This window comes from Cygnus atratus, chromosome 16 (assembly GCF_013377495.2).
Source record: "Cygnus atratus isolate AKBS03 ecotype Queensland, Australia chromosome 16, CAtr_DNAZoo_HiC_assembly, whole genome shotgun sequence".
NCBI classification, from domain to species: Eukaryota; Metazoa; Chordata; class Aves; order Anseriformes; family Anatidae; genus Cygnus; species Cygnus atratus.
Genome location: NC_066377.1, coordinates 10,497,537 through 10,519,972, shown reverse-complemented (window position 1 = coordinate 10,519,972; position 22,436 = coordinate 10,497,537). Strand labels below are relative to the sequence as shown.

General features: G+C 45.2%; 1 protein-coding gene across 1 annotated transcript; it reads right to left on the bottom strand.

Annotated features, from left to right (window-relative positions):
• Nucleotides 1-2,044: 2,044 nt before the first annotated feature.
• YWHAB (tyrosine 3-monooxygenase/tryptophan 5-monooxygenase activation protein beta) lies at nucleotides 2,045-15,105 on the bottom strand. The gene is made up of 6 exons (XM_035548543.1): nucleotides 14,960-15,105; nucleotides 7,885-8,185; nucleotides 6,752-6,875; nucleotides 5,679-5,842; nucleotides 4,410-4,505; nucleotides 2,045-3,926 (listed from the first exon to the last, which is right to left on the bottom strand). The coding sequence occupies exons 2-6, from the start codon at nucleotides 8,176-8,178 to the stop codon at nucleotides 3,870-3,872; spliced, it is 735 nt and encodes a 244-aa protein (XP_035404436.1). The 5' UTR covers nucleotides 8,179-8,185; nucleotides 14,960-15,105; the 3' UTR covers nucleotides 2,045-3,869.
• Nucleotides 15,106-22,436: the final 7,331 nt, after the last annotated feature.

Genomic DNA, 22,436 nt, shown 5'->3' with positions numbered 1-22,436 from the left:
CCCAGGCGACACGGGCCCGGCTCGGCAGGAGCCCCTCGCCCTCCGACACCCGTGGGCGCCCCTCAGCACCCCGCACCCCCTCGCCCCCAGAGGTCAGAGCCCAGCTGCGCCACGGCACGGGGCTCTGTCACGGCTCGGGGCTGTTCCTGAGGCCATGGCCGTCACCGAACGACCTGCAGCGCAGCTGGAACGAGGGATGAAGAAGCAGATGAGCCCAGGGTAGAGCCAAGGCAGCTGGGCCAGCAGCCTGCCGAACAAGCATCTCCATCCACGCTTCTGCCGGGCTCGGGCCTCGTGGCCATGCTCCCTCTGCCTCCGCATTTCAAGGAGGGCAGTTAGTGCAGCAGGGCGAGTGTCTCGTGCTGACTTCAGCTGAACAGCTCTGGTGGATTTCAGGACAAAAGGCGATTATTCCTCTGCTGCTGGAGAATGCTCCAGCACTGCTCAGACTTGCCTCCAGCCAGCACCGCACAGCCCTGCGGTCCCACACGGCTAAAGCCAAACCGATCTGACCATGCTTGCCTGGCTCCACCCCATGCCCTGTTTTCCTTTAGCACCCAGAAGGGGCAGCGGCAGCACAAGCCGGGACAGAACTTCATTAAAACGTCTTCTGGTGGTGTCCCACACCGAACCGCCTCACCCAGGGTCGGATCAGCAGTGCCAGGAACGAGACGGAACAGCAGCACCAACTGGATCAGTGCAAACATGCAGAGTATGCCCAGACTCCTACAGTGCCTGGGCCAACCTTCCCCAAAAGATATAATTACTTGAAAAATACCCTCTAACTCATCATCGCTGAAGACCAGTCTGCCTGAGATTATTACTCCTAAACAAGAAAGTAAAAATAGATGTTATCTGAAAGAACCGGTGCAAGACCAGCGCTCTTCAAGCAGCTAGCAAGGCCCAGGATTTTTCCTTTTAGGAGCTGACAATGGCATTAGCATGAGTCAGACTGGGAGTTAGCATACGCTATAAAATTCTGTGAGAGCAGATATGACTATAAACACTGAAGAAAGTGGCAAAGCAGTAATAAGTACAGATGCAAACAGAGGGTGAATCATTTAAAAGCAGGGCATAGGACAGATCAGTGCTTGATCAGCAGCTCATTTTGTTTTGGCCTAATGCGTTTGCAGTGATCAAACAAAAGAATCCAAGTGGCATTATCCACAGAGCACACTGCTGTACCATCTCCCACTTGAGTGAAATGGGGTTTTGAAGCAGTCAGGACATTTGCTTGGTCCTCAACCAACCGCCTCAGCACCCTTAGGACGACTGGTATCAAGTAGCCGGACTATTGCGCTTCAGTTCTTCAAGCACTGCTTCCAGGAAGACAGTTCCAGCGTGCATTTGCACTCACAGCACTGCTGCTTTTGTACACCACCAGCTGAGAGCAGTGAGTTAACTAGAGCATATGCAGGTTATTCACCAGTGCAACCGGGTACACAAGCAGATGATTGTTGGAGGCCCAGCTGGAAAGCTAACCCTGCATTCAGAAGTATGCATTTAAAAGTTTCCCTAAGGGAAAAAGCTTTAAATGTAATTGGCCAACTGCAGCAGCAAGTGCTGTAACAGACTTTTCTCATGTACAGCGTGCTCACCCATACAATATGCAGTGACTCATGGCAAATTAGATAGATATTTATAGCTGCGTTTCTTTTAAGTCCTGCAGTGACAATACAAATGTGACCTCAACAAAAATGAGGAGAAGCAGCATTCTCTACTACAAATGTGGGAGCGTGAGGGGAAAAACTCTCTCTGCAAAGGAGTGAGCAACTACATAGTACCATTTGGAAACCATGAATCAACTCACACATTTCAAGACTGAGTGTTTAATTGAAGGAAGTGGTGGCATCACCGCCCCTGGGGGTGTTCAAGGAAGGGTTGGACCTGGCGCTTAGGGACATGGTTTAGTGGGCGACAGTGGTAGTAGGGGGATGGTTGGACCGGATGATGTGGAAGGCCTTTTCTCACCTTAATGATTCTACAAAGTGGTGATTCTACTACCACCAAGTAGGCAAGGACGGCAAAGATAACAGACACAAACAACTGATAAAATTTTTTTATTATTCACTTTTGAATTCTTTTACACTTTCCTGATTATTTTGTGTAAGGTGAAACTAGAACTGTTTAAAAGACATACACAAATCTAGTACATCAATAACCAGGTTTTTCTTTTTGCTATACTATTCTCACAACCACGTGTGTGCTAGGCAATATAACCGTCACAGAAGCAAACTTTAGGCAGAATACTGGTCAGTAAAAACAAAGCGAAAAGAGCTACCAGATATACAGACAGGCTCGGTTCCACATTCACTACTGCATTTATCAAGCGCCAAGTATTAACTGCACAATTTGTTCAGCTAGTAGAGGGGAGTTTTAAAATCAGTGCATGAAATTCTCTCTCCAGCAGACGGATGGACAGACAAACAGATGGATCCTATACCTAAGTGGAATGTGAAGGCAGGGGGATGATACCGCGAGACTGATAGGTGACTATTCCTAATCTTCTCCACTGCATTATTCACGCAACTCTTATTAGGTTTTATTTAATGGGACATGTCTGAAACATAACTAGGTGAGGACATTGGGAGCTCAAATATTACAAGCATTGCAAATGTGTAAGGTCTGCATTCCAGTACAGTAAGTGGGAAAACCTGAATATTTGAGCCAGATCTTCGTATTACCAAAAAAAATGGCAGATGAGCTGAAGACCGCAAGAGCACTGGCAGCTCTCAAACATCCAAGACAGAAACCTGTCCTCTAGCAGACTCAGGTCTCGCCTACCATCCTGACATCACCCACAACGAAAGGATGATGTACATGCGGGAATCCAAATTGTTTTAATGGAGTTTAAGCAGGTGAAAGGGTCAAGGATGAATCGAGTCCGATGGGAGAAAATTTCCATAAAGCAAACTTAAAGACGGCTCGGTGGACTACTTAAAAGGCTTTCAAGATAAAATCGAAATGGGAATACCATGGAGTTTTCAATTCACCCAAGAGTAATGCTAAAGTGGCAGATCGCTTCATGGTATCATCCAAACTAATAAGGCCATTCAAAAAATTGAATCTTCTCCTATTGCAAGTCCATGGTAGCGAACCAAGAATTCTCACTACTGAAGAATATCTAAGGTATAATTAGGTACGTTATTGCTGTGGGAAGGGGCTTAGTCATGCATCTTGTATGGGCATGAAACCACTTTTTGAAGTCAAATCCCAGTTATCTGCCAGCGTAAAGAGTTTGGAAATCAAGCTGCTAACTCCCCCGTTACCCTCCTCCCCAAAACAAACCCAATCCCCAGAAAGATAGGATTGACAAAGTGAGCTTTTGACTGAAAGCGGTGCCTCAGACTTGGTTAAAAATGTCTACAAAGTGTGCCTGTTAAACTAACTCATAGCAGTGTGTTACTAACTGGAATGCCATACATTGGATTGTTTTCCTTCCATGCCCCAGTGTCACAATAGAATCTCTATAACTTTCTGTACAACTTTACAACAGAATTGTACTTCGACTATTTTGGTGCCAGATTATGCTTGCCATTGTTACATAATTGATGTCTACTTTTCTACCAATAAGAGTTTTGTAAAGTCAATTGCAATCACAAAACCCATAATCACAGTGTTCAGTTAAAAATATAAACACGGTAATCATAACTGTAAATGTTCATAATAGGAAAATTCGGAATGCCATTATAATAACCGACCTCCATTTTAAGTACACAAAACACCAACCAACCGTTTTTACCCCACAGACAGTTTTTGCTACGTTGAGGTTGTGAAAGTCGATGTACTATTCTTTTTGCTTGTCGCACAAAGGGATATATGTGTAGGATACAGGGTGACATTGAACATATAGTGAAGCGTGACAGCCATTAGTTCTCTCCCTCCCCAGCATCCCCTTCATCTCCCTGGTTTTCCGACGTCCATAGCTGTAAGAAAATACAAACATGTTTATGCTGAAAGCACACGGTTAATTACAACTGTCAGGAAAGGGAAGACAGTAATTAGCAGTAGCCGTGCAATCTTCTCAGCTAAGAGTAACAGAGAATTGAACTTAACAGTAAAAATAAAGAATGAACTAGAAAATGGGTAAAGGATTACAAGTAAAAAGCAAACAAAAGTCTGCAAGCTGAACACAATCTGACTTGAGAACAGACATACTGCACTGTGTGTTACAGAAAGGCTGAGTTTGTTACAGAGGTTAACAAGCGATCTCTGATCTAAACCAGCAAGTCTAACTGGTCTGGTTACAAAAAGCAGTGCAGTTAAGACATGCAGTTAATGCTTCAGAAAAGGCAATTCTAATGGCACAGATCTACATAAAGCTTCAGATGCTGAGTCCTACTTAGTGGAGTCCAGCAACCTAAAGAAGTAACAGCACGGAATGCAGCAGTTTGCCCTGTAATACTTACAGTGAGGTTGTCCCTAAGCAGCTGCATGATGAGAGTGCTGTCTTTGTAAGACTCTTCATTCAGCGTGTCCAGCTCTGCTATCGCCTCATCAAATGCCTAGAAACACAAAAGAAACTTTTACTCTGCTCTGAACTCATGTCTGCTTACACAGATCTTATAAATTTGCCACGAAAGCTTTGTGACAAAAGCTTCCAGTATTTTTCTTTTTCACCAAGGGAAGAAAAGTAAGCCAAAGCGAGCACAAGACCACTAGATGACCAGTGGAAAAAGCGAAGGGGCCAGATTAAGGCCACTCTACTGCCATGCCAATAGCAAGCACTGAAGAGGCAAGCACACACACTGCCATACTGAAGAATGATTCACACAGCTCACAGTCAGGTCTAAGAGGAACACTTAACAGCAATACGTTCATTAAAGATGAAGGCCTCAGTGCTTTAAAGTGCCAGTAAAAGAGAAAGGTACCACCATTAAGTTGATGTACATTATACACGTAAATGGCAAACAAGGTAGTGGGTTTTTCTTTTGAGAGTGGAGCAGAATTCTTTGGTTTTGTTGTTTTGTATTTCTTTTCAAAACAGCACAAGGAATCAGGTACATTTTAATAGAGATTAATAACGCCTCACTGCCCATCCGTTACACATGAAAGCACACGATGCAGGTCAGAGCTGAGAGCCATGAGTAAGCGTCCTCTCTCATTCAGGTTTCAAACACATGTAAGCATATAAACTAAGAACAGGAATAGCAGCAGTATTTTGCAAAGCAAAACATCACGACTTGTCACAAAATATTGTTAATGTGCACATAAATAACACAAATCCAGCTAATGCCATACTAAAGTTACTACCAGAAAACTTTCACAGATGTAAAAGACCTCCATTCAGAAGGTTCTAATCCTGTTTTAGGGAGAAGGCTAAAACCAAGTGACAAGCTATCTGGCATCATGCAAGTTCCATTTGGTCTCTGGAGAGAGAGGCGCACGCAGTCGCACAGTGAGCTATGCTATAGTCATAACTCAAAAAGACAACACGCATCTGCAAAGCCTTCAAATTTAAAAAACTATTTCACTTTAAGAGTGTTTTCAAACTTGACACAAGAGCTTAGCCGTAACTAACTTACCTGAAAATACACTAAGATGACTATAGTTTAAAGATAACAGCATTTTTAAAGGATTTCATATGAGAAAGTATAACAATTTGCAAAATACTACTGTAACCATGTAATTATCTTCTTAGCCCCCACAAGAACTGGTAATACGAGGAGTCTGCTTACCGTCTTTGCCAGATTACAGGCTTTTTCAGGAGAATTGAGTATCTCATAATAGAAGACAGAGAAATTGAGAGCCAGACCAAGTCGAATGGGGTGCGTTGGCTGCATCTCTTTCTTGCTAATTTCAAATGCCTCCTGGTAAGCTTGCTGAGAGTTTGCTACCGTTGCTACAAAAAGCAATTGCAATCATATTCATGCACAGTACATCCACCGTATTTCATGGGGGAAGCTACTATATTCTTTGTCTAGACTGCCATGCCACTAGATATTCATATAATTACAAACACGGAAGCTTCTTTCAATGACTTAAGAGGCAAAAGCCTACCACTTGCTGAACCATTAAGACAGAAATATTTGTTCAGATAAAGGTTTGAACTACAGAAGTTAAATTCTAATAAACCCAGACACCACCATATGGGGAAAAAGAGGTATCTAAACCACCAATTTAAACACTCTTGGAGAAGGAAACTTTTAGCAGGTAGGCCATGAATTCTGTATTTCAGGTTGAGGTTTCAGAATAAAGACAACAGTCCCTTCCCTGGCTAATAGGTAACAGTTTGACATCATTCTGGAGCTTACTAAGTTTGCAAGCTACTGACCAGATCAGACACTCACCAAGAATTCAGGATGTTGCTTTAACACTTCAGGATTAATTGACTTAGCACTCAGTAACCCGATATCCCATATCTGAATGCAGAAAGCTTGCAAATAACCAAGACTTGTGAGCTAAATTCATAGTTTAAACGAGAGATGATAGCAACAAAGCCTTTTCCATGAGAAACAACACATTCTCTTCCTCCATACTCTAGGAAAAGGATTTTACATTGTGAAATGTGCTTAGAAATCTGCCACTGAGGTTGTGGCTGCAAACAGAATCTGACTGGCTTGATGAACATCTGTCAATCACTTCTATTAATTTCAATGAAGTCTGTTTCTCTAAAAGTGACTCGCACTGCACTCATCTTCAATACTATTGAAGAAAGAAATATTTCATGTTAGGAGAAAAGGACTCAAGTATTTTTCATACTTTATTCTGCCCAGCCCTCAACAGAATGAGAAATTCCACCTCCACCTACTTTGCTTATTGTCCCCAGACGCCACCTCTGAGAGGTATCTGTAGTAATCGCCTTTCATTTTCAAATAGAAGACCTTGCTTTCTGGCTGCGTGGCGTTGACAATAAGGTATTTATCCAGGAGTTCCTGAGAAAGGAAACACTTTGTTTTCCCCAAGCCATACAAATAATGTCTGAAACAGCCTCCATTACAATGGTAAACATGAACTGTTAAAACATTAACAATGACTTCTGCATACTCATGTATTAGTCATATTGACGTTCCCTAAACTCAGGGAAAAAAACAACTGCTTGTATCCTAGTCCCTGGAAAGCAGAAAACTTGCTACGCTGGGGCTGTTGACAATTCACTCCTGCAGAACCTAACAGCCATCAGAGCTTAAGACTGCAAATACTTCCTTCAAACATACTGAAGCAAACCTACCTCCATGGGCAAGCTAACAAAGGGCAGCAGCTCGACATCAGCACAGATCTAGGCACTTTTCCTGCCACGAACTTGAATTCTATACAGAGCAGTGAAACTATCCGTAACAAACTGATTCTATCTGCAGCTCCAGCTGAAAAGCTGAATAGTGGCACAGTCAGCACATGTACCTTCAGAAAGAGAGGCAAAGGCTGAGAGTACTGACAGCAACTGTTCCTAAGAGCATATCTTTAGCAAGATGAGCAGCAATAAAAAGGATCCCTCGTATCTAAGTAGGGGAAACAGCAAAACTAACTTGGGGGAAAAATATAGACCTTTTACTTCCACCAAAAAGGTAGTACACAAGCTTCACAATGTCAGCATTCATTGACAAGAATTTACAGAAACAGCAGGCTGTTTAGCAGGACTTATGCTAATGCCCCAGCAGGTTTAAGTTTGTTTTCATGGTGATCACTAGCCAGCAGTTCAGGGTCTTCAGCGTTGCCTTGTCTACATCCTTATATTTAAAAAAAAAGTGTTCTTTTGTAACAAGAACAAATGAATTCCTTAAACTAGACAATTTTGGACCTAGAACTGGACTCAAATGGATAGATATGCAAAAATATTTCCCTGCTACAGTGCTGCAGTATCTACAACCTGAATCAGATTCTTTAAGCCTCCCTGAAGAACGCTGCAGTACTAGTTACTGTTATTTTTTGCTGTTTGATTATTACCAGAACATCATTGCAGATATCCTGCAATTCAGCCTCAATTTTCTCACGATATTCTCTTCCCATCTGCTGTTTCTTCTCATTCCTCTCTGTTTTCTGTTCAATGCTGGAAATCACACGCCAGGACGAGCGACGGGCGCCGACCACATTCTTGTAGGCAACTGAGAGTAGATTCCTTTCTTCGTTGGACAGTTCGTGCCCCTGCTCGGTGACAGCCTTCATAGCAGCAGCCATGTCATCGTAACGCTCGGCCTGTTCGGCCAGTTTGGCTTTCTGTACCAACTCACTTTTATCCATGACTGTCCTGTAATTAGTGGGGAATAAAAACAGAAAACTATTTGATTGTCTACACAGTGGAAGTTAACATTGATGGGTGAAGCACAACTCACAGGTGGTAACAGGTGGGAAGTTTATCAACTGGAATAAATATGAAGGTTTTGTAAAAAAAACTCTTGACAATAATTTACACAATTTAGAAATTATACATAATCACAACCCTGAAGACTCATAAGCATTATTCTTCATAGTGCAGAAAAATCCATGTCATCATTAGTCTAAGCACAGCCACATGCTCCCCGTGTAAATCCCTCCCTATTCCCCTACAGGCCATAGCTCAGCCAGGGAGACAATTCATGTTCTAATGCAGAAACCAGCAGGGCTGTTTTAGTTTTCTTTTCTTTCCTTTTTTTTTTTTTTTTTTTTTTTTTTACCTGCATTAGTCTTCAACAGCAACTGTTCAAGAGTATTGAAGGACTGGGCAGATCCTCCCCACATCAACGCTTGTCTGCACACTGCAGGAGCTATTTCTGTGGGGTTAAGTAAGCCATACCCAGTACAGGGGCACCTATGGAAAACAGATTTATACTGTCCTGCTAGATTTTTTTTTTTATACATGCTTCAGCATATATTTAATAGACAATTCTACACACCTAGAGTGGCTGCAGTCTTTGGTTTCGAAGAGCTTTTAAATAACATTGACGTTCACAAAGACTCAATGGGATGTAATGGGATGTGGCCCACATGAGAGTCACTACTGCAAAACCAATTGCTTGTATGGAGACAACTTGTTTATCGTCCCTGATAACGCAGTTTAGCATATGAAGCCAAGAAAAACACACCACATGGCCACTATGCCGCTGAAGAATTTGAGCAATGAAAAATGAAGTTGCTAAAGAATGTGTCTGGGAGGCAAACTGAGTGTTGCTTGCTTCTACAGGACAACGCCAACATTAATCAACTTGGAATATACCGTTGTTAGTTCAGTGGCCATCACCTAGGCCCAGGTTCATGGGAAAACTTAAATCTCCTTGCTTTCATCAAAAAAAAGTGGATACCTCAATACCTCCAACTCTCAGGTGTCCCAGATTCATCAGTAAAATTTCTCCAGGTAGGCAGATCTACATTTTCAGGCAGACCCAGAACTGTCGTTCTTGTTAGTACCGAGCAATAATGTTCCTCTCTTACTCCCTGAAGTAAAATCAGGACTCTCACTGTCTAGATCAGAAGCTTTCAGCCTGAGACCTAAACAGCCTAAAAACAACTCTAAAAGAACAAGAAAAGCTAAATGAGAACAGTAAGTTTACATTTAGCTTTCATATGCTTCTGTTAATTAGGCAAGAGACTACAGCTCTATTTGAAACACCACCACACTGGTGCATACATACGTACATAAACTAAAGAAATCAGCAGACATTTACCATTGAGAGAACGCACTACATTTATAACTGGTGCATCTATCCAACCTCGGCAACCACTCACTAAACTCAGCACTAAATTTAGATCATGTCCGTAACGTGGGAAGCAATGGCATTTACTTACCCACCAACACAGTACACCTGACGAGTGCTCTTCATGTCACAAGAGCCAACTTTAAGTAACAGGTCACCTAAACAAAACAGTTCCAAAACAGTTCTGATTTCCTCACCGTCTGCACAGCTCATTAGAAGCAGTTCTACTGCAATCTTCTTCTCTTCCTCTCGGGGAAAGTGATTATTCTGTAGAAGCTGCCTGTTTGCTGAAGCCCAGAGACAAGTAACTCCAACAGTTTACGTTTTGCCATTGGAAGGTCAGTATCATCTTTGGTCTGCATTTTGCCAATACTGTTCTAATGCCTACTCAAGTTATCCATGCAGAGTTCTGTTTACAAACAGCATACAGTTTAGTTTTGAAATGGGGTAGGGTTTGTTTTATCAACCCCGCTGACGTATTTATCCACGGATGCGAGTCAGTTCACGGCAGTCAACGGGTTCGTATAAGGACATGTTAAGGAAACCAGACAGAACTGCAAGGACAAAGAGCTAGTGGATGAAAGAGCTCCAAAAACCAGCTTAACATATCATCAGCTGTACAGCCAAAACACCAGCACAAAGCATTAGAATGTTGTTTCTCAAACAAGAAATTTATGCACATCTTAAATGCAACTCAAACTGATTACTGAAGATGGAGCTCCTCAGAACTTCACTGTCTGACAAATTAAGAATTCACTATGCAGGGGCTTGCACTGTTTGTCTTAATATCTGTACTGTCAGTAGTTTTGCCATGAAACTAGAAGGTACTATTCCAAAAAATGGGTTTGACAGAACGTAAATACAACAAGGAAAACATTGCCCACACCAAAATGTCTGCAACCCGACAGTAAGCCTACCTTTATTTCGCTCACAAAGCGCTGCATAAAGGAACGCTGTTAAAACCTTCATTTTAGTCTCCATTGCTTACCTCGTTAGAAGGCTGGAGAAGAGCTTTGCTGGCTTGAGCTCCAAAAGAGGGAAGTGTTTGCCAGAAGGAAAAAAAGATACAAGGAAAGGAGTGATGTTTGAAAAGGCAAAGAAGCAACTATCAGTTATAACTGGTCCCTCCCATAAAGGAGATGAAAGCCACGCTCTAACAATGGATCAGTGTGCCACAGTCCGAAACAAGCAAAGCCTAGAGCTAAAAATAGTCCTAGGCCACAAACAGAAGCCATCTAACAAAGGTTACCTGCAGCTAGGAGCAAAACACACAAAGGTGACAAACAGAAGGCCGACAGGAACGATCTGTTCTAGCACTACTGAAGCCATGCCGTGTTGGCAAGGGGGAAAGAGGGGAGATGGAGAAGGAGCAAGGACGTGCAGATCACAGCCACGGAGGAGTCCCAGAAGTTGCCCGTTCTGAGCAGAAGATTCTCAGATGCGTTAATACACGTAAAATTCATAAGGCTGCCCTCTTCAGAACCTATCAAACCACAACTTAGTGGCCTTCCACAATGCAGTGGCTGGACACTATTTACAGTAAGGAATGCCAACCACTAGCCTGCAGCCCACAGCACCAGCAGCCAGAAATTCGGAGCACTGTAGTTCCCCACACTCTAAATAGGAGATAAAAAAAATAAATCTCTCCCCAGTACAGCCTAAAGTCTTCCAACCCCTATTACAAGTGCATAATCGCATGTATACAGATACAAAAAGATTACAACTGCTTACTTCCCACCTCCAAAAAAAAGGCTGCCTAGGTGAGATCTGATACAATCATGCGACAAAGGTGGTAATGTCAAACATCAGTTTATGACTGCCTGGCTACTTTCAGAAGAAGCTGCAAAAAGCAGAAGGTGTGACCGACTGGAAATGGCACCTAGGGGCTGTATGCCCCCAGAGCTCTCAAGAGAGGATGGATGCACAGAACTGGAGGTCCACATCTCAGCAACAGCTGAGGAGCAAAACACGTAGGTAGTGTTCTTCAGGAGACTGCGAGTGCTTGAGGAGCGCATCTTGCTACCCGGCAGTTACTACATCTGCTCCACAGCCTTTACCGTTTCCAGGCTCAATGAACTGTTTAGGACGAAGCCGAAACAGATCAGAAGTAACCGTGTTTAAAGTCTGTAGAAACCAGATGAAAACTGACAGTGAAAAAAATCTGGCTTACATAACACATTGAACCGACAGGACAATACTAATAAGCCTACGGTGGCCTGAAGTCTGCTGCTCCCCATGACCTATTCTTCTGATGCTAATTAAGTTATTGATTTCTGCGCATTGTTCTTTTCTTTATAGCAAGCATTAGAAGCTGTCAAACAAACGCTTCCACTGCATTAAAAACCTGGTGAGAAAGCAGTGCAATTAGCAGCTTGACATATCAGTCGCTAATGAGCCACGTAGAGACGCAGGTTAACAGGCTGCTTCACTACGAAAAAGGGACGTAAAACCACATCTGGTGAAGTGGGACACAATCAATTCTCAGTCACCATCTTTGTAGATCCATTCAAATTCTACCATTGGAAGTAGAAGTTTGGTACAAAATTTGTAGTGCAGTCCCAACAACACATGAACACGCCTTAGAGATTTCTGGATGGGCAATTCAGTCCAAAATTAAGCATTCATGTGAGGAAAGTGATGTCTCAAAGTACAGTTGGATAATTACCAAGACTAAATGCTTTGGAGACAGCATTTCTGAAACAAATGGCAAATCCTTCTCCATGCTTCAGGTACACACACGCTGACACTGGAGCTACAACGCTGGCAGAACTGCGTGACATTGATGATATTCGCTGTCCAGTAGGCATCACTCCCAATAAATAGTCCTTACAGGAAAGGAACGGGCTCCGTAACGGACTGCAAGGATCCTTCCTTTCTTTAGCTTCGCATCAGGCATTTCACTTCATCAGCTTTGTCTCTCTACTCCAGTTCCTCCCAAGGTAACCACGTATTGTTAAGTCACTGATCACAAAACGAAACCTGTTCTGTTCTATCTGACCACTGAAGTCCTTTACAACTATCACAAGCTTGGGTACAACAAGTTCAGTAAAACATACCGCTAACTTGATGAGAGGAAAAAAAGAGACTTCCCAGTTCCGACACTCACTGACCTTGTGTAGCACGTAACTTCAGCCTCCTCTGCATCTACTGATTCACCACATGCCCTGGCCTTCAGCGCAAATCTTTACACAAACATTAAGATAAAATTAACATTCAATAAAGCCGTGCCTCCATTTGCTCTGGTTACCTTCTACCATCATTAATTGTTGTTTCCCTAAAACTGACCAACACCATTTTGAAAAAATTACACGCAAGGCTTTCAATCTCTGTAGACACCCGCAGATTTTCCATCAGAGGTAACAAGAGCATGTAGGGGCACCGATATTGTACGGACAAATTAAACTTAGTGGCAGTATTCCTGCTCTTCTTAATGCCTTCTAAACGAGGAACTTCAGGCTGACAAGCACTGCACTGGCACTTGGTACAGGAAAGCTGCAGGTGGAGACAGGCACGCAGTTCCAAAGTACAACATCCTCACACGGTAACACCTTTTTGTTCCAACCAGCGTAATTGTTTTTGACTAGAGTCCAGGTGGAAATAGTGAGTTACCCCCAAAAAATCTTCCCCCAGGCACAAAATTCATGCCAAACTAATGCATACGTATCACAGGTAAACCACTTTTGTTAGCAATAAACTGAGAATATTTATATCGGAGGGTGGGGCAAAACGCGCGGCCATGGAAAAGACACGCTGCCAGAAGGCCTGGTCTCACTGGGATGCATCCAATACCAGGAGGATCGGAGTACTAGCTTTTTACCTCCTCATTCAAATAATTATTTTCTTAACTCCTCCTCATCTGCGTTTATTCACATACAGCACAAAAAGCTGCATACTGGCAGAGGCCTGCTTACAAAAAAAAAAAGACTCAACATCAAAATAGCAGAGATCAGAACATGCGGTACTGACATAATGAGGCTGAGAAAACTGCACTAGGCCCATCTGTGCGACGAGTCTACCGCTTCACTGGTACCGGCTCGATAAACAAAGTATTACATTGATATTAAAGGACTGCAGAAACAGAGCCGATGAAAGAGGTATTGTTTCTTTTTTCTCTCCTAGATCAGTTCACATCTCCATACTACTTTAAAACAAAAGCAAACTTCTGACTAAGGTCCTGCGGTAGCGCATGTGTGAAAACAAGCGTTCCAACCACCGACGCTACAAAACCTCCCAAAGGTTCTCAAATTCATTTTTTAATGTAGGGATTTAATTTTTTACAATGCTGCACAACAAGCAGTTTGCTTTTCTACTGCCATAAAAGTTGTTTTAACTGTTAACACGGCATTTAAGCAATCAATTTATACTGTAATGGTTGCATTAGACACATTTTTGCTCCCATGTATTAACAGTGCCTGTATCCCACTGAAAGTCGCTCATCCCAATTAACATCCAGTTATACATACCTTAAATAAAGCCTAGGGTTGTTAGCTCTGGGTTACTGCCCAGCCTTCTTATACGTTGGGAGTGGCTTGAAGCAGCCGTCTTTCCCTTTGCAGTCCTCCCTAAACTCATCTCTATTCCCAAATGGCCACGAAGAGTTAAAATTGGAAAATATCATTATTTTGTTTCCTTCTAAAGCATTCTGTAATCACCTCTGTTCCTACGTGAGCGAGCTCACACGACCTGCCATAGAAACAGCACCACCCCGGGGGGGCTGAATGGGCCTGACGGGTGGGTCGCTCCCGATTTTGGGAAAACCGCGAGAAGGGCCCCACGGCGGAGCCTGCGCAGGGTTCAGTAAGGCAGGAGCCGTCGGGAGGAGGAGGAGGGCTCGGAACCGTTCCTCGGCGGAGGCCGCCTCCTTCCCCTCACCGCAGGAGGACAGAGCAGAGCAGAGCAGAGCAGAGCCGAGCCGAGCCGAGCCCTCCAACGCCCGGCGGGAGAGGGCGCAGGGCAGGCCGGGGCCGGGGCTCCACACAGGTGTGCGCGGCCGGCCTCGCCCCGCGAGCGACTCAGGCGGGCGGGGCCGGGCCGGGCCGTGCCGTGCCGTGCCGGCCGCTGGGGAGGAGAAGGAGGCGGCGGCGGCCGCCCCGCCCGGGCCCCGCAGCGGCGGGGGCGGCAGGGGCACACCGTTACACCGCCCGCCCGCCACCGCTGCGGGGCACGGCCCGACGCGGGGGGGGGGACACAAAAAGCGGCCCGGAGCCGCCCCGCACCCCCCGGGGCCCTCCCGCCGCGGCCTGCAGCGGCCTCCCCCGCCCGGCCCCGGCCTCCCGCGGGCCCGCAGCGGCGCTGCTCGCCCCGAGGGGGGCTGCGGGGGGGGGGAGCGGGGGGCGCCCGGGGAGCCTCACCTGGCGGGGGCGGCGGCACCGCGGCCTGGATCCCGGCGGGCGAAGCGGCGGGAGCGCACGCACGCACACACACACACACCCTGCGGCGCTGCGGGCCCGCTTCCGGCCCCGAGGCCACGCCCCTTCCGGCGCCGGGGGGCGGGAGTTGCGGGGAGAGCCGCCTCCCCATTGGGCAGCTGCCGCCGGGCGCCAGCCGGCTCTCGGTTGCTATAGCAACAGGGGGGGATGGCGGGGAGGGGAGGGGCTGTTGGCGCGCGCCCGCGCGCGGGGAGGGGAGCGGAGGGGGGGGCGCGTGCTCGTGCGCGTGCCCGCGGGGTGGCGGCGGCGCGCAGAGGGGGGTGGGGGTGGGGCCGGGGCGCCCGCCCTGAGGGAGCGGGGCGGGAAATGGCGGGCGCTGGGGGCGGTGAGTCGGGGGAAGTTGGGTGGCCTCCTCGGTGCTGGCCTCCCCGCGGTTCAAACTGCACGGTTTCAGTCACCAACAAAACCAAAACCCCAGCAAAACCCAAGAAAATAAACAAGATCCTTATCTGCTGGCTGAGTGTTGTGCAATTAGGGTGTTTTGTGTAATGAGTGGCATTTACTGGGGGGTGGAGAGGGGGCGTTTTGGGGGGCCTGAGGGAAAGCCTAGCTTGGTTTCCATGAAGAGTCTGAGGAAAATCACTCACTTTTACAACGCCTGTAATCCCGTAGGACACGAAATGACATGACCCCTCTGAGTCACAAGTTTGTAGCAGCACCGCCTGTCAAAGCTTTGTTACTGGGGCTGAAAAGCAAAAATCCTTTCAATTACAGGATGCTGGCATCCAATTTTCTCCCTCAGATAAAATCCCATTCCTGTCAAAGCTGCTGTCAGACTTGTTGGCAATGGGAGGACTTCTGCAGTTTCCTGCTTCGCCTCAGTCCAAAGGTCAAAGACTTTGGAAAGTCATGAGGAAAATCACTCGGTGCCCATGCTTTATCTTCAGCCACGAGCACTGATTCAGCTGGAGCAGTTATTACCATCTTTCTCTTGCTTCTCCTCCCAGGACCAAGCTTTCTTTTCCCCTGCCCTTCTCAACAGGCCTCATCTCCTTGGTTTGTACCCTGGGCTGCTCCCAGCGCTCTTGCTGAGCTGTGGAGGTGCTGGGAGAGCTGGGAGAAGAGCTCCAAAACTTTGTGAAATGACAGCCGTTATCTCGGGGACACGCTTGGTCCATCAACATGCTCAACGTGTCCCCAAAACAAACATATCTCAGAGGAACATGACCATCGTACTCGGCCCTGGCAGCTCATTATGTGGATGTGCTCCAGGATCCTGCTATAGAAAAAGAGACAACCGACAGGGAGCCACTGCAGTAGAGGAGAGGATCATGGTGTGAACTGAGAGCTTTCGTTCAGAAATAAAATCTTGATAAATTACTCAGTTTTTGTAATTATTTTTTTCTGTCATTTTATTTTGGAAGCAGTAGATCTCAGCTGATGTAGCTACCAGAAGCAAACAGGCGATGGCACTACATGATCGTGGTCCCTGCAGTGTAGGAATCCCTGGTTGCCCAGCAGTCTGTCACAGAATAAAAAATTCTCAAAATACTCAAAATATAATTGTGATCTACTAAGTATAGTTTATTTCTTGATTCTTCTGTTACTCCTTTTTCTCTGTCTTCTGCTCTGTCTTCTCTATCTCTTTATGTTCTCTATCTACAGTCTGCACGTTTCTGTTGTTCCACAGCTGGATCTCACATCTTACTAAATAATGTACTAAGGGATGAATCCCAAATGGAATCAGCATATTAGTTTATGGCATCTACCATGGTTTTCCTGTTGAAGCTGGTGAAAGGATGCCCAGCAGAAGCCCAGGTGGTACATTAAGAGTTTCATCATTTGTCAGCTCTGGTTGTGGGGATGGTTGGAGTTGTATATGGTGGAGATAAGAAAGGAACCTAGTAAGGAAGCAACACTGAAGACAGAAAGGGACAACAATCAGTGTCGTTTCAGATGAATACTTCTGCAGTAGGAAAGAAAAAAGCCCCAGCGGAAGAATTTCTACATTTCATGTCTGTCTTGTATTTTCTCTCTGTACATAAACTGCTTGTGACACTGCGACCAGCTGTGACAAAGTTAAAACTGGAATTAGATTAGCTGGAATTAAATTTACAGAAGATACTAGTACTTCTGAGTGGACTGAACCTAAACTGGGATCAGGGATAAACATCTTGCATAGGATAGAATTAATATTAGCATTGTCATTAACTTTAATTAAAGTGACATTTAAAGCAAAGAGCAGAAGGTTTTCCTCATGGTCCCTGCTAGTTAAATACTGGACTAAATAATACTTTCTTCGGGCATCTTTCAGTTCTTCCTTCTGTCCAAGGAATGCAAGTGGTTTAGTACAGATTTCTATTAAATGCAATTTGGACCGAGGTCAAAATGGCCATTTTAATTTGAAGTTGTTTGAATGTCTGAAGGTGACTTTACAGAACATAGGTAAAAGCATAATTGCAAAGAGACAGAGCAACATATGACAAGTGACTGTGAGAGCAAGAAAATATAAATGACCTAAATAGTATAAAATAGTATGATGGGAAATATGGGTAGAATAAATGTCTTGGACGGGATAGGAATTCAGCTCCAGGAATGCAGTCTTGGCAGTAGTGTCCCAAACAGAGAATGCTATTTCTGGGGAAGTGCTCTGAACTCTAGGTCATGAATTAAACTCAGGTAATTTATGTTCTGCTCATGAGTACTGGCAGTGCAGAAAACAAACATAAATGGAACAGAATATATAGCTGTAAATTTTGTATCTGTTGAGACCTGTATAGAGTTGCTGTGCATATCTGATGCCAGGTAATGGCTAAAAAAAATCAAGCCAAGGAACAAATAGCAAACTCTTCAAAGTTGCCAGCTCAAGGAAACACAGCTTCCAAGCAGGGTAGGAGAGGGCTGGAGAAGTAATATCCCAGCCCTGGTCCGTATTTATTAGCTGTTTCTGACAAGCCCTAAAAAGAGGCAGATGTCTTGATGTTTTGAGACTGAAAGGCAAGTGTTCATTTGATAGGAAACTCTGATCTTTAGGAAGTACAAATACTGTTGCAGTTCTTGATTTCTCATGTTTTTCCTCTCTCAGTGTTTCCACCCATATGCTGTGTCCCAGGCCAGCATCAGGCCCCAGGCCAGCATCAGGCCCTAGGCCTGGCTGCCCATGGCTCCGGCCTGCTCACCAGCAGCCCTTCTCTGGCTGCCTCTGAAGCATGGGTTCTGTTAGAAAAGCAGCTAGGAGAGACCATAACTCCATGTTGTGGTCAGGGCCAGGTCTGCTCGATTTTGGATGGTGTTTCACCACAAGGAGAAGTCTCCCCTTGGCAGGAGCAGGCCCCCTTGGGGCCTGGTAAGACCAGCTTCTAAGGCCTGATGAGACCAACCTTTGGGGTCTGATGAGACCAACTCAGACAAGTCTGGGCTCCCTATGGCCCACATGAAAGAAACCTCCCCCTAGTTCATGGCATGGTGGATCTCCTTTGGGGGAGCACAGGGGAGCCGGAGGTCTCTGCGGGATGGCAGCTCTTCTTGTGGCTCCATGTGTCTGGCTCGGGCCATATGTCAAAGCCCACCCTGCGCTTTTGATGTTTGTTGTGCTCTTTTTAAGTAAGGACTGTCTGGAGGCCTAAAAACCTGAAGCTTAAAGAATAACATTAGCTGCCTAGAGCTCTGGAGAGGTTCTTTATAATGTTAATAAGTGCATGGATTGTTTAGCTTTCATCCTGTGCAAACCCTGACTTTCAAAAAAGAATTTACAGCATAGGGTGGAGCTTTATCCCCTTCTAAATAGGACAGTGATTTCCCTCCTCCCATTTCTGCCCAAAATCTTTGGTTCTGTTGTTTGATGTATCAACTGCAGAAGAAGAGGTGACTGTTCCTCCACCTCCCCATGCAAATAACTCTCAAAAACTTAATTATTCTCAGTGAAGTCATGGTGAGAGCTCTGAAGCAGCATGTCTCCAACAGGATTTTTGATCTTTATTCTGGCTTGCGGTTCAAGGTGTCTTTTTCTTAATAAACACCTACCACTAGACTATTACCAGTTTAACAATCCACAGGAGCTTCCAAGGAAATGGCTACTAACGGTCAGAGCTGGGAAATAACTTTGAGGATGGTACAGGGCTGATAAAAGGATTAATAAGTCACAGCACTGAGAGCTGCGAGGGCAGGTTTGTCTGAGACTGGCACTGAGGATTATTTCGTATATTCAGTGCTCATAATTGCTTTCCCATCCCAGAAGTTCAGCGTGCAGCTCTGGGATGGGCTTTCTAGAGCTTTCCCAACAACCTAGACAAGATTTCTTTCCAATTCATTTTTATACTCCAGTGCTATCAGGAAGCAAGCTCTTGTATATGAGGTGTGCTGATTAAACTGATACAGGCAGAGGGCGTGGGGTGACACCCACTCTCACATCCATCATGGCAAAAGTAGAATATTTTTTCAGATTAAAACTGCAAACTATTCCAGCCTAGCTCCACGACTCCACTTTTCTTGGAATTGTTCCGTCGGTTTCTCTGAAAATTAAAGTCTGTTTTTCCTCCTGCCACCTGCGATTTCCATATTAAAGAACTGTTTTGTTATCATGAAGGTAGCATCACTCCCAAGGGCAAGCTAAGGACATTTCATCACACCGATCTGCATGAAATTTCAGGAACCAAATTCAGTACATTACTAGAACTGATCTATTTCTTCGCAAAGCAGGTAGAGCCTTGAAGGGAAATCTGAGCTTGTGTCTGTGGGTACAGAAAAAAAATGAAAAAAATGCAAAAATGCAAAAAAAAAAAAAAAAACAAAGCAAAATGTAATCTCTCTGCTGAACTGGAAGACAGTCAGATATGGCAAAGCAAGAAAGAGAATCCAAAACCAAGATTCACTTTAGCATTGAGTTGTATCTAGTGACGAGCATTTGGAAACCAGGGTACGATTTCCAAACGCAGACCCTATTTTTATCCCAGGCACAGATGGAAGGATGCTGTGGCCAAAAGTTTCTTCGTGGCAACCTCTTCGTGAGAGGAACAGTGGGACAACTGAGGTAGCCTGCAGTTTGTCTTCTGTGCAGGACAGCTTTTTGCAGATGCACTTGTGCTTCTTAAAAAACAACTTAAATTGCCCTTTGACTTCATGAGAAACTCTCCAAATAAATCATCTTTCACACCCACCTTCTAGTGAAGCTTAATATCATAGACAGGAGGAGAGCAGGGCTGATGATTGGCCACCAGAGTTTCTTCAGCAGGATCATGCTGACACATTCCCAGGTAAAAATCACAGAAAACCGACTGTCTTTCTCATGTTTGTACAGACAGAAAATTAAAACCCAGCAGAGAAAGACAACACAAGACAGCCAGGAGTTTAATGTGCTGTTAGTCTGTGTCTGCAGTCCTGGATGCGCTGTGGGAGACACCCACCAGGCTGCCCAGAGGCTTCTGCGTGGAGGTGGCTGGGACGCGGGCTGTGCTTTCAGCTATTCCCCAGGTTACTTTTTTCTGAGCAATGCAAACACAAACATTAAATACGAAAAGACTGCCCCTTTCAGAGCTGTATGATTTCTCCTGGAAGCCTGGCATTCCCCTTGGTTGAGATATACTCTTTCCCAAAGTTAATAAAGCATCTTGAGGGATGGAAAGGAGTAGCCACTCTCTTTTGTTGACAGCTGAAGAGAAGACAGCTGATTTTCTGCTCAAATTCCCAGAAAGCCACCAACCATCACCAGATCTCTGGACAGGATGTTATAGCTGGTCTGAGACTTTCCAGGCTCAGAAAAACAGAGACTCACAGAATCACGGAATCACATTATGCCAGAATCCCAGGATAGGCAGGGTTGGAAGGGACCTCTGAAGATCATCGAGTCCAATCCCCCTGCCAGGCAGGATCCCCTAGAGCACATTGTGCAGGATGGCATCCAGGTGGATTCTGAATATCTCCAGAGACGGAGACTGCACAGCCTCTCTGGGCAAAGGACATTAGCAGCATTGATTCATTTTTGACTCCTTTACGTTTTTGTCCAAGGTGAATCCTGCAGGAATAAGGCATGGGGCCCATAACATCCTGAGGCTGTCTTGAAAATCCCAGCTGAGACTTCTCTATTCATATTAAAGATCTGCCTGTCTCTGCAAAACAACTTTATTTCAGACCTGATTCATTTATTGAATACTCACAGATCAGCCAAAGGCCAGGACAGTATATGGGAAAGTGTTAATGCATTTACCTTTGGATTGCCAGAACATTATCTAATTACCCATGTTAATGCCAGCCACCTTGGAAGGCAAAAACAAGCCCTTAATAAAGAAGCAACAGTGGTAAAGAAATGCTGAAACGAAAATAGCAGGGGATGGCTCCCCAAGCTGGGTGAGTTTGAGATGTGAATGGATAACAAAGCCACCATAAATGCATTCATAAACATTTTGCAAATCTAAGTGTATCAAGGAACGGAGCTGTCAGTGGCTGTAGCACCAGAAACGGAGCCACATGTCTGCTGCTTTGTGCACGCTGCTTCTCCCTTCATTTAATTGCTTTGTCTTGTTGTTCAGAAGGTTTTGTGGATGTGACACAGGAGGAAGTTAAGAACAGGAAAGAAACATAACGTGTTTCAAGCTTTCCTGGTCCTTCCCACCGAAGGTTTTAGAAACATGCACCTTCCAACGTCCCGACACCCACACTTGGAAGGCCGTGGTCCTGTGACTTACCCGGTGACACCTCCTCTGTCCTCGCTCTCCTAGGCTCACTTGCCATTCGGTTGCTATTTCTTCTCTGCCAGAGCCGTAACACAATAACACGTACCGGGAACCAGCCAACATATCCAGTAAGGGAACAGGAGCAATTTCGTGTGATTCACCATCAGTCACAACTAAGCAACAAAGCACATTTTTTGGCATTCGTTCCTGGGAGTAAGGACTCAAGAAAAAAAAATCTTGATTGGATACAAAGAAAGAATGAAGCAGAGGAGTCTGCAACCTCCTCATAGACAGAAAGGAAGGCAAATTAATCTAGGACATTATTTTTGCAAGCCACGCACTGCACTGCTGGATATGGAGGGAGAAAAGCTTGTGTCTTAGCCACCGCGGTGCCACCACTTGCCTCCTCCCAACCATTCCTGCCAGAAGATACGAAGAGTTTCAGGAGATAAGGCTGGGTGTGGTAACACAGGGTTCTTGCGGTGCTCTCATCTCTTGCTTCCCTCCTCTGGAATATGTCAGGCACTAAGCAGGGTGAGGTAGAAATGGGGTTTGGAGGCAGAAGGGCGGCATGGGGGCATCTGCTCCTGTTCTGGTGCAAGCTGGGTGCTGCCATTTGTGCTTGGCAGGTCCTGGGGATGAATGAGAGAGGCCTAATGAGAACATCAGGAGGAAGCTGTTTCATAATGCCTTCCTTGTTAGGAAAATCCATCATATCCTTCTCCCCTCCCTTCCACCTTTCTTACACCCCGGTGGCACTGGGTGACATTTTTAGCTTAGTCGTTTCATGA

Excerpts from the sequence above, each read along its gene's own strand:
- YWHAB (XM_035548543.1), bottom strand. The coding sequence starts at position 8,178 with ATGGATAAAAGTGAGTTGGTACAGAAAGCCAAACTGGCCGAACAGGCC. Across the intron at positions 6,876-7,884 it reads ATATCTGCAATGATGTTCTG|GAACTCCTGGATAAATACCT; the intron begins GTAATAATCAAA and ends TTCCTTTCTCAG. Across the intron at positions 4,506-5,678 it reads CCTGTAATCTGGCAAAGACG|GCATTTGATGAGGCGATAGC; the intron begins GTAAGCAGACTC and ends TTGTGTTTCTAG.